Source organism: Cyprinodon tularosa, unplaced genomic scaffold (assembly GCF_016077235.1).
Source record: "Cyprinodon tularosa strain WSP-4 unplaced genomic scaffold, ASM1607723v1 ctg98, whole genome shotgun sequence".
In the NCBI taxonomy this organism is placed as follows: domain Eukaryota; kingdom Metazoa; phylum Chordata; class Actinopteri; order Cyprinodontiformes; family Cyprinodontidae; genus Cyprinodon; species Cyprinodon tularosa.
Window position 1 is genome coordinate 4,613,452 of NW_024039762.1, and position 21,904 is coordinate 4,635,355.

Here is a 21,904-nt window from a genome sequence, read left to right on the forward strand (position 1 = left end):
AAGAAAAACGATTTAACATCAGCAGGCCAACAAGAACAACACAAACTTGGAGGCAAATAGCCTCCGTCTGAACCCACTGAAGCTGCATCCCTCTTTCCAACAACCCAATCAAATCCATGCTTTATTTCCAGACATCTGCAAAGCTACACGGCATGCTAATGATGAGAGGATTAAGCCGTTTTGGTGCAAAGATCCATCTGAAGTTTATAGGGGATTCTAGCAGAACTGGTATCAGCTATCACCAACCATGAGAAAACAACACTGCAGCAACACTTGATCTTCAGTTGGAGGTAAATTAAACTACAAGCAATCTGAAGATAAACGACTACAGACTATTAAGATGATGGTTCTGTAATCACAGTTCATGGAGGGACTTGTTTGTTTGAGTCTTACCTCTTGGTTGGGTCTTTGTTTAACAAGCCTTTCAGAAGATTCTGGAATTCCTGACTGGGAGGATTTGGGTGAAATGCTGGAAAAAAAAGTAACATATTTTAACTCAATAAATTACACACAATTGGACACAATATTATTCCCACCCCTGACAGATTAAGGTTTATTAAAGAATCTTTTAATTTTTCCAAAATGTTTCCACCGGCTAATATAATAATACAAGCAGAAAACTGCAACTCTCTGTCAGTACTTACTGTACACAAAGGACGAGTATGTGTAATGTGTTTCCACTGATTATGGAAAATAGTATAAATAATTTGTGACCTGTGTTTTTTGCATGTAAATATAAATTAAACAAATGTTCATCTATTTAAACCATTCCCTATAAAAAAAAAATTAACTTCAACCTAAGTCTTTCACAGGGTATAAAATAAATGGCTGAACTGTAAAGCTGAAAAATGACCAACTTGTCAGAGTAGAAAGTAGAGAGTAAATATTTAGGTACATATGTTTAACATGTGTTCATTTAGAGTTTATTACCTGTCTGTTTTAAAGGTGGGGGTTCCTGCTGTAAAATCATCTCTGTCAGGTGAGTGTTGTCATCAGAACAGAAAGGAGGCTTACCTGGGAAGCAAGTACAGTCAGGATTGGGGAACAATAACCCAATGCCAAAAAATGCTTGAATATTATGTAAAAATGTACAGAAAACCTGAATTCAATGGTTCAGATCTAATGCAGCCATTTCTTATTTCCTATGGAACGTACTCTAGTAAACATCCCAAATGTATATTTTAGGAAATCGTGACACTTTTTGGAAACAAAGGTTTACCACTGTCAGGTGTCTTTTATTCTTTAAACAACTGTCTGTAAACATTTGCAACCATGGAAACCAGTCAGTGATGGGTAATATCCCCTGATTTTAGCTTGATCTTTTTTGGTTAGTTTTTTCTAAGTCATGAAGTACCAGATTTTTTCAGTAAGGGGTCAGTTCAGCGCTCAGAAACCAGAAAGCCCTCCTCTTAAATTTGCAACATATTGTTTTCCTCAAAGTCCTGCCTTTAAAAGGTTATTCAGATTTGAGCATTCCCTTTACAAGTTCTTTACAGCATTAATGGTTCCGCTGAGATCAGTATAACTTCCACTTTGCCACAGTCTGTTAAAGATTGCATCATTTCAGGGAGGCTTTTTTTATGGCCTCTTTGATTGTTAAAGCTCTATCCCACAGTAACGTGGTGAATTATGCTTGGAGACAGTGATATCTGGACTTTCTAAGCAAAGGCGGTTATACTTCTGCAGCAGTGTGTCGCAGTGAGCTTGTCGCAGATATTTTTGATTTATGCCCAATTTTGAAGCATGGTCTGCACTATGTTATTCCACACCAAAACTCAAGAGGGACAATCATGAACTGGCTGTGGGTCTAGATACGGCCGAGGTGGTGAGGAAGTGGGGGCAAGTTTGTCTGACAACAGAGGGACATGAGGGCGAAAAAAAGCGGGGATCCAGGTGGAAAAAGGGTCCCAGCGTTCTCACGCACCTCGCTCTTTTAGCTGGACTGTTTGGGAGAAGAACCATTTAAGCTCAGGTTAATTCCCAATCGACTTGTGATGTTATAAGAAACTGTAAATAATGGATATTGATTAAACGTTTACTCTAGGAAGATTATTCAGAAACTTTCTATGAGTCTTTTCATTCAGATTTACAGATTTGTTAACCTCTGCCAGTCTTTTATCTCCAAAATGTTCATCCTATCCATGATGCTAATTTTACACCCAATTCTCTTGTTAACCTAAGCTAACCTAATGAGTTGCTCAAACTCTCCAGCACCTGTTTTTATTTTGCACAAATTATTTTTCTCTTGTTGAATTCTAAATTGACTTAATTCAATTCAGTTCAAAATTACTTTATTGTCTAAACAAAACAAATTTAAGTGTTGTAAAAACTCCTTTAGTGATTTCTTTAAGCAGTTACTGTAGGCGTTGATAGCTGTAAGCAGGAAGTATCTCCTTTAATGTCTTGAAGAGAAGCCTCTGACTGAAGACACTTTATCGTTGTTATAGAGGATTCTCAGGTTTTTCCATACTGTTCTTTATTTTATGAAGAAATAAATGATCTCCAGATGTTCTACATCTTGGAACAGAGCCGGGTTTCTTACATGCTTAACTTCTTTAAGTCTTTTCTTCTAAGTCTGCTACCCTAACAGACGATGGCAACAGACTTATAATATTAACAATATAAATTCTACTTTAAACATTATTTTTATTTTAAACATGTTCCATTGCGAATATAACATGATTTTAACAAATTGGCCGATCATTTTTTACCCAAGTTCCTTTTGAAATTGGATAACTTTAGAATCAGAAATTCAGTTTAGTTACAATTGATGAAAAAAAAAAACTGACTAGCAAAAGAGAGAATGTATTATGCATAGTTTAAAATAAAATAGCCTTACTTTGACTGTGTGAATGTGTCTCTATGCAAATGTATATGAGTGCGTACCGGTGTACATGTAGTAGAGAATACAACCGAGAGCCCAGAGATCAGAGCTCCTGCTGGTTTCTGATCCCTGCAGAACCTCTGGAGCGCTGTAGGCCAGAGAACCTAGAAGTGACAGAATAACAACCATGCTGTTAGAAAAGCATTGATACATTACTGACAGCTGTATGCAAGTCTGTAGAAAAACAGGTTCTATCTGTGACTGCCTTTTTTAAAATCTTTTTTCCTTGTTCTGCTTTAAAGTGACCTGTGTCAGTGTTAACCAATAAGAACACAGGGAAGCATGCCCAAATATCCTGTGCTGCATGTCTTATTGTCATTATAGTCACATTCAACAGAGGCAGGGAGAAACTAGGTTTACTTTACTTTCCATTTACCCGAGAAAACCTTCAGAAAATAAATCTACTTCTAGGAATAACTTCACAGCATCATACTCTTGCTTCAACTGTAGTAGTATTGTTTTGAATTAAAGCTACTTTTTCTTAAGTATAACTTTCTAACCTTCACTGAATAAATAAAACAAAAAACATAGTTTGACTTAAAAAAAGCACCAGACAGGACAAACGCTGTTAAGGTTAAATTAAGACTTCTTATTCTGTAGTGGAAATATATAAATAGGAAAAGAGATTATATAATATATTCAATGATTTATGCATAAAAAAAGTTTATTTTCATTTGTTTTTGTTGGTTTGATAACCTAATTTTCATTAAAAGGACACTTTATTACATGAGGGAAAATACATTAAAGTGGTTCTTATCCTGAGTACAATTTATTGGGGGCTGTATCCATCTCTTCATGCAGAACACTGCATACCATCTTTAGTCATACTGGCAGAGTTCTCTCTACTTTTATGTTTGATCACTGTTTATTCAGGCTTTCTGAAGGCTTTTTTGGGGCTATTGTTCAAATATAATTCTTTTCCCCACAGACTTCCAGTGCTGATCTTGGACAGAACCTTTCTAATGGGGTTGTTTTTGAAAGCTCATTTTTGGTTCACTAAAGCAGAGATCCATGATTAAAAACATTTGCCCATCTTAGTATTTCTAGTGCTCTATGTTCTCACAACACTATCAATGTACCAAATACCATGTTTTAAGCTCTCATTTTGTAGATGCAGTTAAAAAAAATAAAATAACTACTTTTGTGTTTTTTGTTTATTTTTTATATTGCAAGTAGGAAACAGGATTTGGTTGAACATCTATTCTAACTTAATCTGGTTCCAGTCCCAAGTTCAAAAGCCAGTGCATGATATGCTAAGCTACTAGCCATGTCAGCTAATAATGATACATTTCTCTGTATCTTTTCCTTACAACCACAATGCCAACACGTTATCCAAATCTTTGTATGCATATAAACTTTTTAACTGTGTTTTGGATTAAATGCATCCATATGGGGTCGTTTGAGCTCAGGGTAGATGATGGGACCTTAGAGTTGTTGACTTGAACTTTAGACATAAGATGATTTTTGCTGATGTTACCAAGTTTAAGAAAATTCAAAGATAAACTTAACAAAATTACACCACAAGCTGAGCTATATTTTTATTTTGGCCTGATCTCGTCTTTTAGTTTCTGCTGTTTTTTTTTGTTTTTTGTTTTTTTTTTGCAGCACTAGTGGCTAATTCGAGGGCGTGAGAGAGAGGGAAGGACATGCGGCAAAGGACCAAAGGCCGGATTCGAACCCAGGTCACCCTGGCCCAGGACTAAGGCCTACATTCATGGGTTGTGCCTGCTAACTACTGCACCCCAGCACGCCCTGCTGTCTTGTTTTACTATGGTTTGAATAAAGACTAACTATGATCGTAAATAAAAACTCTGTAAGTCTTAAAGAACATTTTTTATTAAAAGAGAACAACTGCTGCAGATACAGCATAGGGCTTTGAGTAAGATTCCTTTGTTTAACTTAAAAAAGAAAGCTCTCAAAGGATTAATTATTACAAAAAGAAAAAAAAATCGTAAAACTTTACAGTACTCCAGAAAATCATTAATCAAAAGCACATTAACATATCATAAGAAAGGTCTGCTCTTTTTTAGCTAAATATAAGAGAATTATTATTTTACACAGTCCTGTAAAATAGATTTTTTTAACCAGGAATCATATCCTTTCTTCTTATATAGTATTTAAAATCCAATTTCCAATCTTAAAGTTTTATATCAGCAGATGCACTTCAATAAGCATAACAGCGATGTTTAACTCTTACCTTGCACTCTTGTTCTCATGTTCTTACTGCCTCCTCCCTCTGATTCACCACATGCAGAGAGTGTAGTAAAAATGTCCTCCAGAGTCTCTCCCTCATTCTTGGACAGACAGAAGTCACTAAACTTCAGAATGCCGCTGGCATCCAGAAGAATCTGAAGGGGGGGGGGGGGGGGGGGGGGGGGGGGGAACAATAACTACTTTAAATAATTCTAAAATGTTTGTGATGCTTGTTAGTTTTGGATTGAAATAGTTATGCTAACTTTTGCAGGGTCTAAATCAGACAGGACGATTCCCAAACCATGGATGTGTCTTAATCCTTTGACCAAGTCCCATCCAAACATTCTCACAATATCCTCTGGAAGACTTCTATCTTGAGTAACTACAGACTCCAAGGAACCACCTAACAGGTAAAACAGTTAACACAGAAAAAAAACAGACTTCACTTTATTTTCAACTCCAGGTTTTGACACATCAAGTCTTTATCTGGGAACAAGGATGAAAATACTGACCTGAACAGAGCTCCACGATCACCCACAGGTTCTTACTTGTCTCAAACCATTCATAGAAGCGTACAATATGTGGATGATCCAGATCCTGGCTCAGACGTACCTAATGGGACAGAAACACATCATCGTACTCTTTCTCATTAAATATGCTCCTAGTAATCAAAAACTCCTTTTCCTCAATGATTGATGCGTATGATACAGATTTTCTGCATCATCATAACAGAATGGGATTCATAACTGTCTATTGTATCAGTTCATTATAAGTGACCATGCAATCAGTATTTAAACAGAAAGAGACTTGGTATGGTTAAAAATACATGGTTCGTGATCTCTGGTCTCTGGGTTTTGTCTGTGCAGATGATGGCCACATAGCAGAGGCTGCCCTTTCTTCTTCCTTTATAGAAAACAAAGCCGCCCTCATTGTCCAGCTCCTCATACAGGATGAAGTTCTCCATCTTCTGTCTGGGAGAAAAAAACGTAAGGTACACTGAGGTATATGCAAAAGCTGAATGTTTGAATTAAACCAACCAATTTAACTTCACCAGTTCTGATCATAAGAGTGTTCAGAACTTTATATATACTTCTCAGCAGGTTTTCAAAGGAAGGTTTACCTTTTAATGCCATTTAATATCATTCACAAGGGTTAAAGCTGGGCAATAAAACAACAGCAGTGTAGACACCTGACCAATATCCATAGGTAATATGTCTGATTGTTCTATGACTTTGATTAACTCTGATCCAGAACTGCAGAGCATTCTGGGAAATGTAGGCAGAGGAAAAGAATTAGCCTCTCACAGTCAAGCTAAGCCAGGTTGGTGTTGGGACTGACGTCTGTATGGAAATATCTTTTCCTGTCATCCTGATTTCAATAGATAAAACAAAAAAGTAAATGAAATCAATAATTATCGATATTGAATGATACAAAAGGCTCATATCATAATATATTTTCAATATATATCATATCATTCATTCCTATTAAGCGTTTTGCATAATTCTGCCTTGATCTTTTACTTCTTACCAGAAATGGCAGGGTTCATCTAAACTGGTTTGTTTCCAGCAAAACACCATTTTTTTAAGTATAACACATAAACAAAAACCTCTAGATTTGGTCTATTCAGTAGGCTTAATGTTAGCGTGTTTTATCAATTCCAAAAATAGTGTGTCTGACATCATAATCCTGCTGAAGCACCCAGTGGTTCCCTAGTTTCAACAAACTGACTGTTGAATTGAGGTGAATTTGAATAATGACATTAAAACAGACCTCAACATGATGCTACCGCCACTGTGCCTGACACTTGGTACAGTGCTCTTAGGTATAAAGCCTCACCTTACTACTGACAACAAATTTATATTCAAACTTGCCAAATGGTTTGGAGTTCTTTCTTGCCTGGCAACCAATTGGCCAATATTGACATTTAATCCACTTTATTGTGGACAAAAACAATGGAACTTCCTTATAGTTCCTGGTTTGTCTCCAAAATCCTCATCAAATGCTTTATGACCAAGCCTGAAGGCTTTGGGATAGATCATGAAAACTTTGACCAGGTTGGTGTTTTTATTTCAATCAAATAAATCATACTTTTATAAGAACTTACCGGTTTCTGCCTATATGTTTATGCCCCCACTGCCCTAGACATACAGGAGGCCATAACACCTCTAAAATTAACAACTCATTTAATTCCTTCAAGCAGCTTCTAGTGCAAAATATTCATATAGTCTTCATAAGAAGAGTGAGCCTGGCAGTTCTTCCTTTACCTATAACTGTTTTTTTGTTTTCTTTGTCCTTCACTTGTATATTTTTTAAACCTGAGACCAGATTAATCTGATCTGCAAACATCTGTCATTATTGATGTAAATTACTGTTAATGTTTGACTGATGTCGGATTTTTTTAACCATTAAAGCTAGTTTTCATTATGAATGGATCCAGCTTCAAATGATTTGCCCTCTGTGATTAAAAAAGTTGTCTTAATCTAAATTGCTTTCGATTAAGAAGAAAGAGAAAATGCAACAACCCTCCTGCTTAACTACCAACAGAGGGTTGTATGGATATCTAAATGTATTATATAAATATAGTACAATTCTAATCGGTTTCCAATAAATGTGAGCTTAAGCCCTAAATTCTTGCAGGTTTTTTTTTTTTTACTTCAGTTGTTTGTTTGTTTTTTTGTATAACCCAACCTTTTGTTCTCTCTGTTTACATTTGATCACTGCTGCACTCTAAGAAATGTAAATGTCATAAGTGCTGTACAAAAATAAATTTAGTTTCGTATACATTATGTGTATACAAAATAACAATAAAGTAGTCTAAGTCTAAGCTCTCTGGTCAGTGCCTGCTGCTTGTTTTAAGTGTTTTGTACACGGCTTGGCAGTCTGAAAAAAAGGTCAGATGAAAAAAAAAAGTCAACTGAAAGCCTAGATTTAAAACAAAGGGCATATTCATAATTTCTCACACTGAGCCTGGTTCTGCTGGAGGTGTCTTCCTGTTAAAAGGGAGTTTTTCCTCTCCACTGTCGCTACAAGCATGCTTAGTGTGAGGGATTGAGTTCGAGTCAATTAGTCGATGCAATCAACTGGTTTTTAGATAGGAACTTTGAATCAATCTGACTGTATGATCTAGTGAACTACAGTTCACTGTTGTGAATTGGCGCTATATAAATAAACTGAATTGAAATTGAATTGTAAAATTTTAACTGGAAGTGTAAGTGGCCTGAAATTGCGGCAGGAATCACACTAAAGTTGTATTTTTTTATTTAAAAAAAAGCTCTAATATTAAAGTAATTGACCTTCCATGGTCACATGAACTAATTTTCAATAGGGATAGTTGTTCATTTAGGAAAAAATTACAAATTCAAAGAAAAGTAAGCGTGTTTAAGAGTAAAGTTTTTCGTGTAACACTATTCGTATTAATAGTGTGTTGTTTAATACATTTTTTGTATATATATATATATAATAATAATAATAATACATTTTATTAAAAAGGCGCCTTTCTGGACACTCAAGGTCACCGTACAAAAGCATAAAAATGTGTCAGAAAAAATAATAATAAAAACACTTAAAAATACAGAGGCTGTGTATTCAATATTGCTGAATATTCAACAATATATGAATATTCAGCGATATTTATATATTGTTGAATATCGCTAATTAAGTTTAATTTTAATAAACTATTAAAAATATATATTTATATTTCGAAATTAACTCATTTTAGCGAGGAAATAACTATCAAGCATGTGAAGCACCTGATTTTAACGCTTTATCACAACAGCGTGTTCCAGCAGACCCGAGAGGAAGTATGAAAAGCAGTTCGTTCCCAGGCAACCGAGGACACTTCTAGGCAGCTAACGTAAGGTAACGGCGGAGAACATAAACGGAAAATAATTATATATGTCTTATATAATGTCTATGGTGGAGAATACGATGTGAACTTTTCTTGTCAAAACAAAAAAAAAAAACAGAAAAACAAATACTGTTGGTGATAACTGTATTATAGACGCTTGCTTGAAGCAATATTTTACTTTCTACTACCTTCAAACTTACCTCTCCAACGAACCGCTGTTTTTAGCGGAAGTAGGACGGACTACGTAATTCCGACTGAAAGAGGAAGATTCTTAATCTAAATATTGGGATTAAATTAGTTTCATTTATTTACGAGGTTTATGTAGCTTAGCATATTATCGATTTTTCTAATGTTTTAATTGCATATGATTAAGGGGATTTTTTTTTCTTTGATGTTAAATACTCTGATGTTTTCTTACTCCCCCCCGCTTCTCCTCTAACTGGAATATTCCTGCGTTGCTAGGATACCAGGCCGAAGACAACAGAAGCAGTATGGGGAAGAATATAACGCGTTTGATCTCAATAATAATAAGAAGAAGAAGAAGAAGAAGATTTTTTTTAATTTTTTTTAACAAAACATTTATTTAACAATGATTTAACAATAACCAGGTAAAAAATCTCAGGTCATCAGCACATTATTAAAATAGCAGCTTGTTATATTTTAGCTCTCCTGAGTTAGAAATGGTGCACAAAACACCATTAAAACCCCACAGTTGTAAAAAACCCTTCAAATCCCCAGTGGCTCTGTGGAAGCAAAACTCCAGTCTCAATCTGGCTTTGATGTTACACTGATGTTACTAAGCTGAGGTCCTTCCTGCAGTTTGTCTCTTCGTGTTAGATAAATAGCCATTTTTGCCTCAGAGATTAAATAATGTGGCTCGGCTGTAATGTACAGCGTTGATAAAAACGGAATGAGTAAAAACCACACTTAAAAGGCTAAAAACTTCATTAAATGTTTTTGGGTCCGTCTTGCACAGATCCATCCTTTGAATTGCGTTTTGTAGTAGGGGGCCGCTGTCCTCCTCAAAGTCTGGATCCATATACACCTCCAGGAATGGGTCACTCGTGTTAGGCGGGCGCTTTTCCACCAGGAGGAGGGCCAGGGACAGCCCAACTTTTTGCGCTTCCCTTAAATGAGCTGGAAAGGGTGTATAGGAGGGGGAAGTTAGAACAAAAGATCTATATCCAGCCGTTCAGCAAAGATACTGCTACATGGCTTTACATCTTATTTTAGGATTTGACCAATCAGATGAGCCCTTGAATGATATATTACCTACTGTCAATTAAGTTGGGAAAAAAAATTTATGAGTCAAGAAAAAAAGGTAAAAAGCTCATTGAAAAGTTAACAATTATATTTAGGTTTATAAACTAGAAAATGTAAGTGCCAGTATCAGCATTAATGTCTCTAAGGTTATGTTGTAGCAAATAAAATGTGTTTCTTTCACTCTCAGAATGTTTTTCATTAATTTTTTATAGAAGCAATTTTGTTATTTTTCTTTACATATTCGGGCAACTTGGTGTTTCTTGTTGTTACACTGACATATATTTTTGTCATCCAAAATATTCATATTTTTTAATGTTACAAAGGTGATAAGGTCTTGTCCTGATTCCAATAACACTATTGGCTTGAAATTTTGATTTTTAAGGTATTTCGCTGAGTGCCCTATAAAGGGTTAAACGAGATACTAACTAAATCATTTTTTAAGGTTGTTGTTTTCTTTTTCACGCTTGCTATCTTGTCTTCTATGGTCATCCTGTTTCATGTGGGCTGATTTCAACTGTGGACGCTGACATTAGCATTGCAAACTTCAATACTTAACGTGTCCTGTTTAAATCCTTCCTGACTGCCAGCGGCAGAAAACAAAGTAGATACAACTTCTTGCGCTCCGTACAGGCCAAGGTTCTAATGGAAACCAAGTGACATACAGGATGTAGCCCATGTGAGTGTTAGGTCTATAAGCAATACCTCCCTGGATCCTTTGGTGAGAAGTTCTGAGTGACCGATGTGACTAGCAGTCATCCAGGAATTCACAGGACTGCAGTGCCTCAAAATCACGGAGTAACTTCTGCTGCACTAAGATAGTTTTTAAGAATAAATATCTGCACTGGACCAACACTGATGCTGTTTGCAAACGCAAAGGTTCCCACTAGGGACTTTAATGTATAAAAAAAATGCAGTTAATTGAGTCAATTATTTAAAGATATTAAAGGTATAGAGGGCTTTCTTTTATTTCCTTGTGGATCTAAATAAGTGGTCCTCATAAATGTCCATAATTCTGATGATATGTGTACATAAGGCCATCCTACATGCTGCTACAAGGCTGCTCAGTGGGGCAGCAAGAAGGTTCTCCCATAAGTGGGCCGGTGTAGATGGAAAAATGCCAGGTCCGAAAATCGTTCCCAGTCTGAGCCTGATCAGAATGAATGCATTAAAGTGCTGGCCATAATAAATATAGATACTTTTTTTTTTTTTACAGTTCTATCCTGACAGCACCGCAAGTGGAGAGATCACGAGTTGAATGTCTGTCGGCTGTGGAGATACTCCGATCGCCAACTCCTCTGTCTACAGAGATGAGAGCAAAGAAAAAAAACTCACAGCTTTGGGACAGAAACGGCGCCTTCAAAAAAAGACACAATTTGAACGCTTGTCATAAAAGCATCAGCAAAATAGTTAATGTGGTTCCTCTTTGATAAACAAATCAGCATATAACTACTAACTCTCCACCCCAGACTGTCGTGTTCCTGGGCACAAGGATTCAAGTGGCCAGTTCTAGAGTAACTCAACACGTTTGGCCCCACACTTACAATAACTCGCCATTTTCCACCATTGAGCTTGTGTTCAACCGTCCAGCAATTCCTGCTTATCCTTTCACAATAAAAAAAACTGTAATAAACAGCTTACCTACAAGGCAAAATTACCCATTAAGAGTAAAATCTGCAGTCCCACGATGGGCGAGAATGGACTGTGGTCGGGTTCCTTTGAACGCAGCGGTACCAGCAAAGGTTTCACTCCAGCAGGTCTCTTCTGTTCCCATCAGCCACTTGAAAAACTCAGTACCCAGCACACAGACTTTGTAGAATCTTACCTTAATGTCCCTTATGTGAGAAACAAATATTATTTATAGTTAATTCATTGTATTAAAGCATTTGTTGTTTACATGTGGCCAGGTTGTTCAGATGAGCTCTCAAATCAGAGTTGTAGTTTCTTTGTGGTCATAGATTCAACATTAAACCTCTATTCAATAGTGAAAGTTTGAGAATCAAGACTCTCCTGTTTTCTTTTTGGTTTGTTTTTTAATAATAAATAATCATCAAAATAGCTGTCTTTACTTTTTGTGCAATCATTTAAGATGAAGTTCTTTACGAGTGGTGTAGAATTTGTAGCAGGAGGTTCTACGCATCAATACATCAGGTGGTTTCTGCAAGTTATAAGGCTCTTTAAAATGACTCTTAAAGATTACACAGAAAATACTGATATTAGAACATTTTGTTTGTATTCTTGAATACTAATACTTATTGAATACTCACTTGAATATTTAGAAAATTCAATAGTTGAGTTGATGTTTGACTGAGTAATGTTGAATTGTAGTTAAATAAGATTAGACTATGAGTAGCAATACTTTACTCAAGTACTACTGGTGAGTATTTCATCCACCACTAGACATATGCAGTGGAGATTATTTTACTCCAAAGATCTGAATGGGTGTACACTGGAAAAAACTATCTAGAAATTAGTCAACATTTCTTAAATTAAGTGTATTTACCCTTCATTTGAGCAGGTAAATAAGAGGATTTTGCAATGGAATGAGATTTCTTTACTCTTAAAATAGGATAATTAGATAATATGCACTTTAAATAAGACAATGCAAGTTTTTTTTTTCTTTTTGCATGTAAATTATCTTCTGTTGGCAAAGTATCTCACTTACCTCCTCAAATCAAGAACAAATGCACTTATTTTAAGAAAAAAATGACTTATCTAGATTTAGATTTTTTCCAGTGTACATGGATGCAAAATGGATTGGGGAAAAAACAACTCTCTCATTTGGATTTAAATTTCTTTCTAAATTCAGATTTATTGTTAAATATTTCATTAGAAAACCTTAGAAAGCTCCTTTGCCTTATTAAATTCAAGCTTTAACTGAACTCACCTTTAGGTCAGGATGAAACTATAATAATGCAGAAAAACAGGCTTTGCTAATTAGCTGGTGCAATTAGCCAGTTTTTCATAATTCTTCTCACGCACGCGTGCGTGCGCACGCGCATCCGCTGCCATGGAAACGGAGTTCTCTGAACGTCGCTGCCATCTTTAACTGCTACTTTCTAAACTTGAGCTGGACACTTGACTTGCTGCAGTCTGTGTTTTTTACTAACCTGCCAAAGATGTGCTTCATACCGATGAACAACAGGTTGCCGGATCGGCTGGAAGGTTAGTGTCACTATTTTCTTATGTTAATTCAAAAAATGTTACTTGATTAAATGATTATTTTGGAGTTTTTCCATGAAGTTGTGACAGCTAGCTTAGCATCTAGCATCTTTGACATCTCAGAGATTAAATGTGTTTTTAGTCGACTGAATTTGTCAGGAATGTTAACAGCCATTTAATTATTTGAAAAAAACTGTTTTTGTTTCAGATAAAAACCTTTGTTGAATTTTATGTGAAATGTTTGAAAACTAGATTAAGCTAGGTCTGTTATTTAAAAAAAAAATGCCCTGAAAATATGTTAGCTCTTTATGGAAATGAATGAAAATACATCGAATAAAGAAATTAAACAAAGAGACATTTGAAGGACATTTAACATAATATATTATCAAGCCAAAAGTTGTATTTTGGAAGTTGACTGAATTTTAGCTGGGGAAAAAAAAAAATGAGATGAAGATTTTCAAGTTGTTTAGTTTAGTAAATGTGTTTAGGACATGATGTTTTTAAGGGGTATTATTATGTATTAAATAGATTTTTATTGATTAGAAATGGGAGGAATGATAACAGAGATGCAAAGATGTAAAACAGAAACAAAGTTTGGTTTGAGAAAATAATCTATAATGAATTTAATGTGGAAATGGATGAAAAAATAGAAAATAAATAATTTTAGGATAAAATGGATTCATTGAATATATTGGAATTTGAAAAGGAAGGCCTTTTTTAAAACATGCTGTAGTAAACATATTGGTCTCCATGGATACCTTAGTTGAATGAACTTTAGGACTTCTTCAGGTGGAATAGATTTTTAACTTTAATGGAAGGTCAAAGGTGTTAGAAAATGTTTGAGAGATTTGAAAAGTTTCTGGTCTCAGAGGATCATTTTTGGCGAGTTTGGTATCCAATCCTTGAAAAACAAGGTGATTTTGAAATCATGTTTTTAAAGGCAACTACTAAGCAACTAACTAACACTATTAATTTTAATAAAACCCTATACATGATCATTTATTTGTTTTAAGCCTTTGTTTTCATCAAACAAAAATCAGGTCCTTTAAATTTTTTGGCTGTAACATGTTTAGAAATTGACTGAGTTTATAATAAGGATAAAGAAATAAAGAATAAATGTTTAATTAAGAGTTTAGGAAAGAAGGATGATATGTTTATTTTACAGTGAGAAGGTAGAATTAAAACATGAGTTTAGAACAATATATTATTTAAATGTTTTCCTGCAGCCCTTGTTTGGATCAGTTGAAAGTAAATAATTTAATCCCATCTATCATCAGTAATAATAGTTTGTTCATAGAGGACTCTATCATTTTCTAAACATTGAACACTGGATGGTTTCTTCTGAACCATGAAATGTTCTGTATAGGATCCCCTTTCTTTTAGAAAAATAAATCTTCTAAATATTTTGGCATTAAGTTTGCTAATGTCCATTTCTGCTCTGAGCTTTCTTGTGTGTTAATTAAGGTCTTTATTTCTACTCTAGGATGCACTGAGGAAGGGTCTGATAAGCTGAGATTCTGATTCTGAGAAATTATAGATCTGAACTTTAAAGCTTGATGTTATTAAGCCTTTATTTCTCTTAATTAGGGTTAGGGTTAGTTTTAGAGTTAATTTTCTTTTTAGAGTAAATGAACTTCAAAGATGTATGATTATATTACCAAATCAGCTAATACAATTTTTTTCTGGTAAAGAGATGTATCTAATAGTTCAAAACTATTTCTAATTTGGTTGTCTGTGTTTAATGAAAAAAGTTTTTTACCGACATCTTCAAATGTTCTTTAATCTGAACTAATCTAAATGTCTGTAGCTCCCAAAGGAAGATATGTGGCCCCTAGTGGGAGCACAGTTTAATAGCAGGGGACGTGGTAGAAATAAACTAAATAAATGGACCATTTAGAGCTAATCTTGTTTGTTTTGATAACTTTCTGACAGTAAAATTCAATGAAATAAACATTTACATTAAAATAAACGTACAATTTAATTGTAGTCTTGTGATTTAAAGGATAATGGGAGTTTTTTTTGTTATAAACTTAGCCACCAGCAAGATAGCTGGCGAGGACCAGCAAAATGTCCCCATTTACAACAATCAGTCCTCAGGCTTATGCCGAGACAGGGCAACACAATCATATACACACATATATACATATATATTATTATTATTTATTTTAACACTAACCAAACCGTTAACATTGTTTATATGTCTTATTGATTAGATCTACTTAAACCTGAAAAACTCACACAGGCACACCCAGAAACCTAAAATAAAGAATTTAGTCTTTTTCATTTAATTTTCCTTAATTAATTTTCCTGGTCTAATGATTTTTTTTCCCTCACAGTTCCAGACGTCGCGCTTCCAGCTGATCCTGAACCAGAGCCCTGGTTCTTGATAGAGGATCCGGGTAATGTAAATGTTTTTTATATTGTCATCACCGAACCGTACCCCCTTCACAATGAGATAGAAGTCGAAGAAATAGTGGTTGAGTATGAGGAGGTAGAAGTCGAAGGAGTAGTGGTGGACCAGTATGAGCAGGCTGAGGTGCAGTCTTTTGAGGGGGAAGATGTTGAATTTGATTATGTCAGGTCTTTTTCTGGTGAGTCTCTTGAGGTGTCTAGTGACTCCTACGGGTATGATACCACAAGCTCTGAGGAAGAAGATGATCAAGACGATGACCACCATCCCCCACATCTTCGGTTCACCCAGAGGATTCCGCCCGACTTCAGACTCCCATGGAACCACGAAGAGCCAGAGGAGTCCCTGGAGTGGCAAGAAGACCGCGTCTCCAGGAGGAGGAGAAGAGAGGAAGATGAGGAAGAGGAGTTTCCCTGGAAGAGGCTTTGTCGTGAGAGGGATGTTTAGGATGAGGAATTCTGGCAGGTCTAGGGATGCCTTAGGTAGCGTCTTGCACCGTGGCTTTTATTTACCCCGCTGCTAGATTTTGATTTAAGTTTTAGATGTTAAGAATTTCGTTTAGCACTGACATCTGAGCAGGCACTGAGGACATGACAACAATTTAAAAAAAGGTGTGGAACATGAGAGCTGGTTAAGGCAGACATAATCTAGCATGCTCTAAATCTAATGTCAGAGCTGGACAGTCTGCCAGCTAACAGAAGGCAACACAAACAAAGGATTGATAAAAGAACAAGGTTTGAAAAGAAGAAACACAGCATGGAGGCAAATGAACAAAAAATAAAAACACCAAAAGACAAAAAATAAATCCTGGTTGAAAACGGATGAACCACAAGGAGGCAAACCAATCCAAGGAGCAGCTGGACATCACTGCTGAGGACAACGCAGGAGGTCAAACTAAAATCTTCAAGGTCTAAAAATGGAGTTGAGGTCACCTAAAGTCTATAGGCAGAGGGCCAAGGCTGTAGTGGAGACAGATTATCTAGAGTAGGACGATGCTGCTGGGGACAAACTGGATCTAGAATGGAACAGTGGCACAGCTTGGCACAACTGGTCTCTGGGATCTTGCTGAGAAGGTAAAGAGACCATGCTTGGAGGGACATACTGATTTCAGAGCAGTTTGAGACAGAGGACAGGACTGATGTAGGGATTTGGGTTGTGAGAGGAGCCGACTGTTAGAAACAGCTTTCAGATGCGACTTGGTCTATTTCTAGATGTTCCTCTGGTCAGGTAGTTTTCAGGCCTACTTTGAGGGAAAAGAATCCTCTGCAGAAATATTCTCCATATGATCTAGGCCTGTTCTGACTGCAGCGGATCTCTTCTGTGTTTTTTGAATCCCATGTTGGACCGAGCCTCTCCAAGCTTTGGGCCATCAGAAGATGCTGATGAGATCTGCAGCGACCAAACCAGAGGAGGATCATCTGGGCTGCTGACCTTTACAAAGAGTGAGAGCATGTTCAGTAAGGAGCAACAATAATCCATCTTTTAAATAGAAACATTTCAGGTGGCCTCACTTAGTTTTTCATGTATGTTCAGACACTGTGGACGTCCAAAAGCAGAACTTCTGTGAGGAACCGGGACATCCAGGATGGTGAGGAGCTTCCCAGTCCCCACCTGAGGACGGCACAGAGAAAGACTGGAACAGAAAACACACGGAGTAAGACTTTATAAACACCACAAACCCACAACTCAAACTTCCCAGGCCTGATTAAAAGCTAACAGTCACTGAAACACAGAAAGACCAAGATTATGATGAAAACAACATCCTGCCCAGATTTAAACTTGGTTTCCAGGAAATTAATTTGTCTTCTTTTTGCAGGGAAAGCAGGTTGAACATGGAAGCAGTGTTCTAGCAGCCGGATCACATTGGAACAGAGTCCATCCACACGTGTTTGGAGGTATGTTGGTTGTTATCTGACTAGAGAGGCATCACATGCAGACAGTTTCAGACTCTGAGAACGCTTTGCTTCATTGATGAAGGAGCTGAAGAAGAGGACGGAGCACAGAGGCCGCTAAGGAGGAGAAACATGGCTCCTCTATTTCTCTCCAACATGCTGGAGTCCTGGACTGAAAAACGTTGACGACCCTGCAGCTAAACCATCAGTCTGCTACAGCCAGTAAGAGAAGATTACGAACCTTTATTGCTTCCAGATGTTCATCAGTATTGGTGGAGATATTAAAAACAGATCCAGATTTAAAAGATACAACCATCCCATCAAGGTGGTCTGACCTTTAACCTTTATCTTTCCATCATTAATTGTTCACCTCCGCTTGAATCTCTGTAATCAAAATTTAGCAGAACCAGAAGTTCTGACTTTTCCATTAGACCACAGATAAAGAGTTAGGAAGCAGCTTCTGATCCAATATGGGAGAATTTCCCCCTGGTTGATCTTTAAAGGTTTTTTTAAAGCAGAGAAACGACCGACTGAAGACTTGCAGCATTTTCAGGCATTTTCTCCAAGCATCCATTCTCTACAGTTATGGCTTCTGTTAACTTTAGCTTCTCCCTGTGTGTTTCCCTCTTCTCTTGGTCAAAGTTCCACCTCTCCCAGTGTTTATGTGTTTAAATGTCACAGACTAGCGTGTTCGTTCACTAACTCCTGTTCTTTTCCAGATAAGGTCAGCTGCTCCCTGGACCGGCGCCTCTGTGTCTGTTGGACGTCTGCTGTCCTGTTAAAGACCCGCTCAGCCGCAGTAGATGGGCGCTGACATGGAGCTGCTGGAGGTTCCTTCCTGCTTAAAGCTGCTTTTCCTCTCTACTGTCACCATTTCACTGCTCAGGAGGAAGGACTGCTGTGAAATTAACGACTGGATGTGATTGGCTGAGCTTCCTCAGATTGAAGACATTTCTCTAAACGCCATAATAAGCTGAACTTATTTTTACCATGTTGTAAATAGGATTGGGCTGGACTGCATGTTTGTGTTTCAAATTGATTCTGTGTTTCTGTTGTTTTCTGTTACATGTTTTTGTATTAAAGTTGTCATGTAAATTGCCTTCAGATGACATTTGCTGGGACTTGTTTCTATTTTACAAGCAGAATTATAATAAATCCCCCTACTGGGTCTGTTTCTGTTGAAGGATGCTTCCTGTTCTATCTTCACATGTTATTTCTCACTATAATAAAGGTTTGATTGAAGTCATGTGAACAGGATCTTTTTGTCTTTATTTGTAAAGTGTCTTGGAATAAGTGGTTGTAAATTGGTTCTTTATAAATAAACTAAAGTGAAGTCAACTGGAGCAAGAGTTTAATATTACTATAGTACAGCGCTTTGGCAGATAGGTGGTTATTATTGTTTCTCTGTTGGGGGGTCTGACCTGACAACATGTTAACAGAACAATTGTTCTTGTCACCTTGCAGTGTCGGAACTAATTAGCTCTACAAAAGGACAGTGAGACGTTCCTCCTGCAGTTCTTCTGATTTTAATGACCTTATAGACAATCTGGGAGTTAAGCAGCAAAGCAGACAGGACACATCAACACTAAGCCTTACAAAGAACAACAAACAGAAATGGGAGGATAATTAAAGATGAATGTTAAAATAAAACTAAAGGAAGATAGTAGGAACTAAATGTTTAATGAACCCAAAGGCAAACAGTTTTGCTTCATTCAAACCAAACTTTGTCCAAAGATGATTTTTCCTTCTTTAAACTACAAACTTGGTCCCTCAGGGTTGCATAGCTCACTCCTTTTAACAGACACCATCTAGTTAATGTTTCAGACTCTATATTCTATCAGAGGAAAAGGGGGTAAAGGATTTAAATGGATTGATGATCCTACACTCACATTACATAAAACGGGTTTTAGAAAAGATAAAGTATGGAGTCAATTCAGTCAAAAAGATCCACATGTGTACAACAAGATATGTAATTGTGCATCTCAATTTACTAATGAGTATCACACAAAGCTCAAACGTCTACCTTGACATTTACAATTCATGCATGTGCAGTGTATTATTGCTCGTATATTATGAATGGTGTGAAACTGTGAACACATTTGTAAATGTCAATTTACACATTTGAGCTTTGTGTGATACACATGAGTAAATTAAGATGTACAATTACATATCTTGTTGTACACATGTGGATGTTTTTGAGATGGATTTAGCTCCATGCTCAGCTTTTACTGTAACTAATTCTATGTGCTCTCTTCCATACTTTCTGATATTAAAACTGAGTCTGACCTCATCAGGTTGACTGTTGCTTTCCTAGAAAGAGCCACTAACGGAGCTAGTTTGACTTTACCTTTTTTAACATAGAAAGTATTCATGAATCAGCGCTTCTATGCTCTTTATCTATGTCTGCTTTCCTCTGCTCACACTGAGCCTGGTTCTACTGGAGGTTTAATCCTCTGTTGTTGCTGAATTCATGCTCGGTTTGAAGGATTGCTGTAGAGTCAACGACACTATGCAAGCAACAGTCTACTGTTTCTAGAGGAGCAAACCCTGCAAAGTCAATGACTGAATGCAATCGGCAGGGTCTCATTAGATAGAAAACTTTTTATCAATCTGACTGTATTTGATCTGATTGAGTTGTCTTTGGAAAAATTAACTGAATTGAGAAACCTGAAAGGCCGAGTTTACTGATCACTCAGGAGGTTGCTGAGGAGGAAATGCAATCGTTTGATTCTGGTGTGCTGAAGAAGAGATGCATCTAAAGCATGCAGGACAACCTTTAACCTTTTTACATTCAGATTAAAATAGAATTGGGAGTATTAAATTTATTGACATGACATAACCCCCAGAGGGTGCTTTTCTCTAACATTTTCAGGCCTTGGCAGCTGCTCAAATGTATTGAATATAATGTATTTTGAAAATAATTATAACCTTAAAGTTTCCTCTGTTCTAGTTATGAAGCGTTATAACCTACTCATAAATCTCAGCTAAATATTTAATGTTTAATCTGAAAATGTTGGCAAAAAATTTAGCCTACCTTAACCTTAACTGACATTATATTTTTAGGGGGCAAGTTTTGAGAAAATAAAACTATGTCAAATTGACATTAAGAGATTTATTTTCCTTTAGTAACTTTTTATATATTTGACTTTTTTCAGAATTAGTAGTTTACTGTTGCAGTATCAGCTGTTTATTTGTTAGTAACCTCATTGGGGAGGAATTGGCCTAGAGCGGAGGTCTGTAACAGGGGGTCCACAGGTACTGCATGGGGGTCGCAAAAGTTTTGGTTGATTACTTTTTTTTTTATATTCTCTGCTGCAATTTTTTCCACTAATTGAAATGTCTTTAAATCCACATTAACATGAATTCCACAGACTGTAGTGAACAGATAAATGGAGGCAGAAGATGTCTTTCAGTCATCAATGCACACATTCAGCGACACACAGGAGCTCTTTCAAGCTGGGCACCGTTTCATTCACAACACCTGTCCCATCAACCAGGAATCAGAATCAGAAATACTTTAATAATCCCAGGGAGAAATTACTTTCATTACATGACTCCATCTGTAATAGAGTGACTATAGGACCAGTTTGGTATAACACAATTTCATACAATATACACTATATTGCCAAAAGTATTTGCTCACCTGCCTTGACTCACATATGAGCTTAAGTGACATCCCGTTCCTAATCCATAGGGTTCAATATGACGTCGGTCCACCCTTTGCAGCTAGAACAGCTTCAACTCTTCTGGGAAGGCTGTCCACAAGGTTTAGGAGTGTGTTTATGGGAATTTTTGACCATTCTTCCAGAAGCGCATTTGTGAGGTCGCACACTGATGTTGGACGAGAAGGCCTGGCTCTCAGTCTCCGCTCTAATTCATCCCAAAGGTGTTCTATCGGGTTGAGGTCAGGACTCTGTGCAGGCCAGTCAAGTTCATCCACACCAGACTCTGTCATCCATGTCTTTATGGACCTTGCTTTGTGCACTGGTGCACAGTCATGTTGGAAGAGGAAGGGGCCAGCTCCAAACTGTTCCCACAAAGTTGGGAGCATGGAATTGTCCAAAATGTCTTGGTATGCTGAAGCATTCAGAGTTCCTTTCACTGGAACTAAGGGGCCAAGCCCAGCTCCTGAAAAACAACCCCACACCATAATCCCCCCTCCACCAAACTTTACACTTGGCACAATGCAGTCAGACAAGTACCGTTCTCCTGGCAACCGCCAAACCCAGACCCGTCCATCAGATTGCCAGATGGAG

General features: G+C 36.9%; 1 protein-coding gene and 1 long non-coding RNA gene across 5 annotated transcripts in view; one reads left to right on the forward strand and one right to left on the reverse strand.

Moving 5' to 3' along the window:
* ulk4 (unc-51 like kinase 4) overlaps positions 1-9,164 on the reverse strand; it is a 123,587-nt gene extending 114,423 nt beyond the window's left edge. For 3 of the 4 annotated variants that reach the window (XM_038275780.1, XM_038275779.1, XM_038275777.1), the window contains exons 1-8: positions 9,125-9,164; positions 5,904-6,048; positions 5,590-5,689; positions 5,341-5,480; positions 5,082-5,232; positions 2,887-2,988; positions 931-1,014; positions 394-469 (exon numbers count right to left, since the gene is read on the reverse strand). In XM_038275780.1, the coding sequence (XP_038131708.1) occupies positions 394-469; positions 931-1,014; positions 2,887-2,988; positions 5,082-5,232; positions 5,341-5,480; positions 5,590-5,689; positions 5,904-6,041 (791 nt within the window). In that variant the 5' untranslated portion in view covers positions 6,042-6,048; positions 9,125-9,164. Of the gene's footprint in view, positions 1-393; positions 470-930; positions 1,015-2,886; positions 2,989-5,081; positions 5,233-5,340; positions 5,481-5,589; positions 5,690-5,903; positions 6,049-9,112 lie in introns of all 4 variants that reach the window. The other variant, XM_038275778.1, reaches the window with a different exon arrangement.
* Positions 9,165-17,044: 7,880 nt separating this feature from the next.
* LOC119777126 lies at positions 17,045-17,870 on the forward strand. The gene is made up of 4 exons (XR_005279876.1): positions 17,045-17,213; positions 17,290-17,410; positions 17,573-17,651; positions 17,734-17,870. It is a non-coding gene; the product is annotated as an uncharacterized LOC119777126 (long non-coding RNA).
* The last annotated feature ends 4,034 nt before the right edge of the window (positions 17,871-21,904 follow it).